This window comes from Tenrec ecaudatus, chromosome Y, assembly GCF_050624435.1.
Source record: "Tenrec ecaudatus isolate mTenEca1 chromosome Y, mTenEca1.hap1, whole genome shotgun sequence".
In the NCBI taxonomy this organism is placed as follows: domain Eukaryota; kingdom Metazoa; phylum Chordata; class Mammalia; order Afrosoricida; family Tenrecidae; genus Tenrec; species Tenrec ecaudatus.
Window position 1 is genome coordinate 17,007,950 of NC_134549.1, and position 7,179 is coordinate 17,015,128.

The 7,179-nt window shown below is 44.5% G+C and overlaps 1 protein-coding gene across 1 annotated transcript in view; it reads left to right on the plus strand.

Annotated features, from left to right (window-relative positions):
* LOC142435589 (allergen Bos d 2-like) overlaps positions 1–5,189 on the plus strand; it is a 30,836-nt gene extending 25,647 nt beyond the window's left edge. Inside the window, exons 6-10 of the mRNA XM_075539818.1 lie at positions 1,253–1,338; positions 2,630–2,740; positions 3,414–3,515; positions 3,712–3,781; positions 5,032–5,189. Coding sequence (XP_075395933.1) covers positions 1,253–1,338; positions 2,630–2,740; positions 3,414–3,515; positions 3,712–3,767 — 355 coding nt within the window. The 3' untranslated portion in view covers positions 3,768–3,781; positions 5,032–5,189. The remainder of the gene's footprint in view (positions 1–1,252; positions 1,339–2,629; positions 2,741–3,413; positions 3,516–3,711; positions 3,782–5,031) is intronic.
* The last annotated feature ends 1,990 nt before the right edge of the window (positions 5,190–7,179 follow it).

A 7,179-nucleotide genomic window follows, 5' to 3' on the forward strand; every position in this document is an offset into this window, starting at 1 on the left:
AACAATTCTGTACTGAACACTCTGTTATTTGAGAAAAGAAGAAATACTTGACACTCCAGTGTTCAAGAAATGTAGGCGAGTTCCAGGTAGCTACGTACAGGAAGTAGGAGGATCGTATCATAAGATGAGAGCTCTCAACAAGGAGGAGGCAGAGTGTATTCTGAAGACTATTGTCTGTCAGTGACTTGGTTTGGATTCAGGGTCTCCAGGACTCAGCAAACAGCTGTCCGTGGAAGATGGCCGACAGGGACATTGTCTGCTTCCTTCTGATCATGCTTCCTCTGTGAAGCCTTGCACAGAGAATGCATTCAACACCAACCAGAAGGTAATGTTGGGACGCTGACTGTGTAAGCAGGAAACATTGAGTGCTGACATCTAACATGAAGAGACTTAAAGGGAAAAGCTTTTTGACTTGTGCTGGGGATCTATAAAGAGCGAGTTTTTTGTGAAAAGTTTATCTTTATCTTTCTCTCAGTCTGTGTCTCTTTGTGTTAGACACACACACAGAAACTGTGAATGATGCAAGCAAAGCAGCATAGAAAACAACGTGAACAAAGGCTGTGTGACAATGAGTCAAGACAGCCATGGTTACACAGCCTGCTGAGTGTCAGGAGAACCTTCCAAGGCTGACAGTCATTCATTTTGTCTAAATTAGGGAGGTGGAGGGATAGATGGACAGGGCATCGCTTTCCTAGTCACGCTGAGAATGTACGCTTCTGACTATTTTTAACTGCTCTTACGTGTGGACGCACTTGTTTTCAACCAAATTTACAGAAGTTCGAGTTTCTTGTCAATGGTAGGAATTGCCCCTGTAAGGTCCTCATTTCAATCATGACCGATGTCTGTCCCATGTAAACGCCATCACACAGAGCACGCATCGGTGTGTCTACAGCCCAGAGAAGAGGGTGGTGCTCTCTCTGCGAAACACCGATCCATGCAGCCCCCGGTGACTCTGCTATCGGTTAGACTGGGCGGTCCTGCTGTCCTCACACAGCGGAGCGAGCCCAGCAGACGCACGCCCTGTTTGATCTCACTTTGTGTAACGCATTTCACTAAGTTGCATTTCTTTCGAAACGTAAGGTCTTTGGTACCTTCACCAAGTGACGTCTACAAATGCTCTTTTGTAGGCAGAGAGACTCTGCATGTGTTGTTAATGCACCCTGGGTCAGAAACGAAATCCTGCTCCTCCAGGTTATCTGTTAAATGGTTTTATCACAGTCACCAATTCACCTGGTCATGTTTTATGCTCTAGGTACAATGGGAAATGCCTCCCGCGGTATGCGTATGCAGACAGAAAAGAAGGCAGTTTATTCATTAAAAATTTATTCATTGGTCTTGGTAAGTACCACTGTGTTTCTGTGTTGAATTAATTGCCTCCACTTTTGACAGGAACTCTGTGCACTTGAAATCCATTGCTGCTCACCATCATGGGTGAAACCAGGTACAATCCCATGGATTTTCCAAGCACGTTAATTCGTGATGCGCAAGCAGATAAGCAACATTAAATCTTGAGGCCCTTGCAATGTTCAGTATTATCGGGAAGCAGTAAGAGCAAATGCTTCAAAGGTTTCCTTCATGTGCGATCTGGGTGGAGGGCAAGGATTTGAGACAAAGTCAAGAACTAAAGTCTACTGGATCCGGCTCGAGCAGCCATACCGCGGTCATCTTGTCACAAGCAGAGCAGATTCTCACAACAATCTGAATCCATCTCTGTCATGTAGACAGCTTACGTTGATTCACATAAGATTGAAGGGAACTAGGGGAACTCCAATCAGATCTTCTGGTACAAATCAGGTGGCTGTTGGACCGGATTGCTTCCCCTCTTTTGGTTTGATCATTTGTTTTTAATGGTCCTGAACGATATTCTGCCTTTTCCATGCCTCAGAGTCTAATTGCTTGATAATAATTGCATAACATCAGTCAAATGGAAGTAGTTATACACTATTAAATGAAATGAAATGCCCCACATGTTGCTTTCCTGATCAACTTTAACTCTCTCCTAGCTGACTCTTTATTTTTTACACATAATCTCACTCAAATCTTCAAAGTCAACTGTTATCAATCTACAGCTAAGCATGTAATCAGAAAATCAGCCCACTGCCATTTAGTCATCTCTGGCTCATAGTGGCCCTGTATAGGCTGCGTCTTTGTAAATCTTTGTAAGAGCAGAGAACCTCCTCCTTCACATAACAGTGGATGGGAGTTTGGATATCAACTTTGCCGGTGGGGTCCCATGCTCACTTAGGAGTTCCAACTTGGCTACTTAGACACTATTTGTGCATATCCCTACCTGCACACGAGGGGCTCTGAAAGCCGATGCTGGGGAATTTCCATGAGCCTCTCATTTCATTATTTTCACTAACTTTTCAAGTCCCGTCCTGTGGTGGGGGTCGTTAGGGTGCATTGAGTTAATTCTGACTCAGAGCAACACTGTGAGATACAGCAGGAAGACCCCTTGGCTTGAATGGACCTATGACCTTGAACGGGGTCCATGGCCTAGACTTCCTCCATCAGAGTCAAGGGTGGGCTCACACTGCCGGCATTCCAAAGATTCACTGAGTCCTTCGCCCTTGTCATGCCAGAACTCCTATCAGAATATCCTGTGTTCACTCATCTGTTTTCCTCCCAGGTCCGCTCTACGATGCCTTTCAACCTGTCTACGTCACAGAAGATACTATCATAGGATTGTATAGCAATGTGAATCTGCACGGAATTGCTAGCATGACGGTTGAACTTTTCAGTAAGCATCCGCTCCACCCCTCGAAAGAGGACTCCACTTCTCCCTCATCAGAGATTCTAGTCGCAACACCGGCAGGATGGGATATCACGTGATCTTTCCTTCAGAAGCACCCCACTTGAGTTTCCATCTGTCCGTGCCAACCCGTGGCGATCCACACATGCTTTCGAGTTCCACTGGGCTTCTCTTGGTTTTTAGAGGATGGTATTTGGGAAGCAGATCACCAAGCCTCTGTTGAAAATCTGCTCTGGGTACACTCCACCACCAACTTTCCTCTTAGCATCTACGTGGATTGCCCATTTGCTACACCATTGGGTCCAAAACCATAGGGTCAATGGCAACTCAAGGTCACTCTATGAGAGCCAGTTAGAATTGAGACCCTGAGGGCTTTCCAGAGTTCACGACCTTTCATCAGCAGAGCCTCAAGCCATTCCCCCAAGGTGTCCCCAGTCAACATCCCCAAGGACAACCAAAAGCAGACCCACAGCCATTGTCATGAGGTCATTCCAGCTCACAGCAGCCAGATGAGACATAGCACCTTAACCATTTACATGATTCAGGGATTGTGTCCACATGCTCCAAAGGATGTGTTCTACCTAGCCTCTGGAAGTCTGCCTCACTTATGAATTCACACTTTCTCATGGAAACTTCCTGCCCTGTATATTCCAATTTTCAGCAAGAAGCACATCTGTGACCCAGGAAGAATTTGACATCTTCTTGGATTTTGTGAGACAACAGGAGATTCTTGAGGAAAACTTGGTCTATGTCAGCGGACGAGGTAACTCAACCACATTTTTCTATGATTTCATATGTGACCTGTCAGGTACGCATAATTTCCAGTAACACATTGAACTGGTTTAAATTCTTTCTCTGTAAATCTTTTTGCTATGAACTCTAGTATTTACAGAGAATCCTTCGTCTCATTGGCATCGAATGCTGACCTCTTTCCCTCTTGTTTTCATTTTTCTTCACAGATAATTGTCCTGTTCTTTCCCCAACATTCTCAGTTCTCCAAGCGCTCTCTCCATGACATACTTTTTGCGGGTAAGTTAACGTGACCAGTGGCCAGTGTCCTTCTCATCAGTGTAAGAACCTCCCATTGGGATTTGACATGGGCCTGAGGTGCCAAGGTAGGTTAATTGTTGGGTTGCTAAGCACGGGGTTAGTGCTTGGTGAATGATATATCTTTCTGCTCCCGCAGGGAGTTAGGACCTCAGCAACCCAATCATGGAGCTTCTAGTCTGGCCTGTAGGTTCCTGTAGGCGTCAGACCCAATTGGATGACCGTGGTTTGGGCTTTAGGTTCAGTAGAAATTTTTCAGTAACTTTTTTTTTAACCTTGATTCTGGAAAACGTTGACCCCCAGATGACATTTCCCCGTCTACATTCCCATTGCCACCAATTCGACTCTGAACCGTGTGATTGTTGTTAGATACCTGTAGGTTGGCCCTGACTCACAGGGACTCTGTGTCCAGTACAACGAACACTGCCCAGTTCTTTACGGTTTTCACTTTCTTTTTTTTGGTCTGTGTTTGAGCCCATCACTTCAGTTTTGTCAGTCTTTCTGGTTGAGGGTCTACCTGTTGTTTGGTGACCCTGAATGTGAGCAAGCCGGAGGTCCTTCCCCAGGAAAGGATCTGTGCACGGGACACATCACAGCAGCCCCATAAAGGGTTTCTGGAGGGGAACAGAGTCTCTCTTTACACATCACCACTGCCGGTGTTTGGAATATCCCGACTTGCAATGAGTTCTCAGATGTCTAACTCCAGCTCTATGCCGGGTTCTGTGTATAACTTGTGGCTGTGAATTTATTCCAACTCTGGGGACCCCCGAATATAAGTAGAAATGCCTCTGCACCTCTCTTTGTCTGCCTTCCAAATGCTAAGTGCCCCATCTCTCCCTGCAGAGGGATTGGTTGCTTCAAACAACTGACATTTCAGTTCTCAGAAGACAATTTAACCCAAGTACCACTAGGCTCTCTTCTATTTTGTTTCCCTTAAAGTGTGTGTGTGTGTGTGTGTGTGTATAGTGTTTCAGTTCATGATGTTGCAGGTCAGTGAATTAGGTTCATTCCCAAGGTCATGAAGCCTGCACTTCCACCATCTCCATATCCTTGGAATCATTCCTAGTGGATATTCACCTATCTTAGAGGCAGATCTTATTAGATTCCATGTGAGAAAGTGTCCAACTCTTCTATCTAACAGATACCCAACTCTTGACAGCCAACTACCTCTGAGTCTCTTTCTAGATCAGCCTGACTAAACACCCTGCCCACTTTTTTCTCCCCTACATAAGGTACCTGCATGGACTGCCACAGGACAGGCCTCAGCTTCCCCGTGGAATCAGAGTCACCAGTAGGAAGAGCTCCCTCTGCCTTCCTCTGCAGCTCATCTTCTTCTCCTCGAAGACATGTTCCCTCCCCCGCCTCACCTTTCTCAGTGTCCCCTCCTCTCTGTGTGGTGTCCCTAGATCATTAAATTGATCAAATAAAATTATTTGCTGCATACATGGTTCCAGTGTGTCCTTGCAGAGCAGGGACTAAAGTTGAGGCTCAGTAGACATCCACATTCAATAGCATTGTCCAGGCAGGGATGTCTCTCCTGGAATGGATGGCCCGTGGGAGAAAAGGTTGGATTGGGATGGAGAGAGAATTCAGGGAACCAGCAAGCTCAGTTAGTTGAAGGGTCTATTTACTTTATGGACACGAGGCTGTATGGACACATATCTGTCCCCTAAATCTCCATAAAGCCTTGTATTCATCATGGGGCAAAAAACAAACAAAACTTTGCGTGTTGTCCATTCGGGACAGATGGCCGAAGGTTCCGCTTATTGTAATAAGATACCTTTCCTGCTAGCATGCCCTCTCTTGTATGAACTCACACAGGGAAAGGCAGTGTTTAGAGTAGGCTCAGCCATGATCCATGATGAGCCTGCAAGGCACCACCTGGCGTAGATGCACCGAGGAACCTCATGCTGAGTGAAATCAGCCAAACACGAAAGCACACATGCACGAGAGCTTCGTTATTGGAAAGAGGAATTTCCAAAGCAAAACGGACCTAATTAAAGACTTCCCTACCCAATGGAGCAGACTCTCGTGTTTGCCAAGTTCAAGAGTACCAGGGAGGGAAGATAAATCAATGGGCTCGGGGTCATGGGTGTCGCTCACTTGGGTGAAATGAGAGAGAGTAGCCCACACTACAGAGAAGAAAAAATCTGGAAGCTGGTAAGGGGTAGGCTGCTGGGAGCTTTAGGGAGTGGTTTGTGCTGTGTAATACAAAGACCGTGATCTGAAATATAAACGCCGCCTAATTTACAATAAAGAGGGAAAAAATACTAGGTGAACTATGACCATTGTCTTCCTTAATGTTTGCACTGGGCATGGAAACCAGTAGAGAACATTGTTTCCATTGAGTTTTATCAGAATAGCCGAGGAGTTTTCCCCATTAGTGGAGATATAAAATTAAAAAAAAATAGTGAGGGGGAAGAGATGTAAATAAATCAGTAGCTAGGTAGCTAGATGATAGATAATAGAGATGATAGGTAGGTAGGTAGCTAGGTAGATGATAGAGAGATAGAGATGGAAGAGAGGAAGAGAGAGGTAAGTAGATATATAGGTAGGTAAATGATTGATGGATAATTAGATGATAGATACTATTTAAATGATAGATAGATAGATAGATAGATAGATAGATAGATAGATAGATAGATAGATGATAGATAGATAGATATAGAGGAAGAAAGAGAAAGGAAATAAATGTGTGGTAGTTTTTTCTCCAAAGATCCAGGTGTGTCCTGGTACCTTGGCAGAGCAGTTCTCTCCGGACTCTTCCCTCCTGTTCACCTGGTTGCTCCGTTCCACATGAACACCCTGAAGATTTTTGCTTCAAAGGGAGCAATAGTGTCTGCAGTGAATGGTTTGTCGATTGTGTTGACTCAACACTCTAGGCTCCAGGGATTGATCCCCTGCACCCTCGGATTGGCTTCTATCAAGATTATATGCAAGGAACTAATGTGCTCTGGTACGTACCACCCATGACAAGGTATTATTTTAATTATAAAAATATTTACCCTAATAAAATGTAAAAAAAGAAAAGAGGAGAAAAAATGATTAGGGCAAAGACTGTACAGATGTGCTTTATACAATTGATGTATGTATATGTATGAACTGTGATAAGAATTGTATGAGCCCCAATAAATTGTTTAAAAAATATTTAAAGACTCTCTCCAATTGAAACTTCCAGCTTTGGGGATCACATTGGCCCCAGTTAACTGAGGGGATCAGGCAATGAATTCAGGGAGCAATGAGTTGATGTGAACGGGGAGGAACGATTTAGATAAAGAGAGTAAGAATAGCTGTACATGTTGAAGAATATCATACGTTGGATAGAAAGAAATGGGGTCTCCTATCAACAGCAACAAAAACATAAATGAAATAAAGTAAGT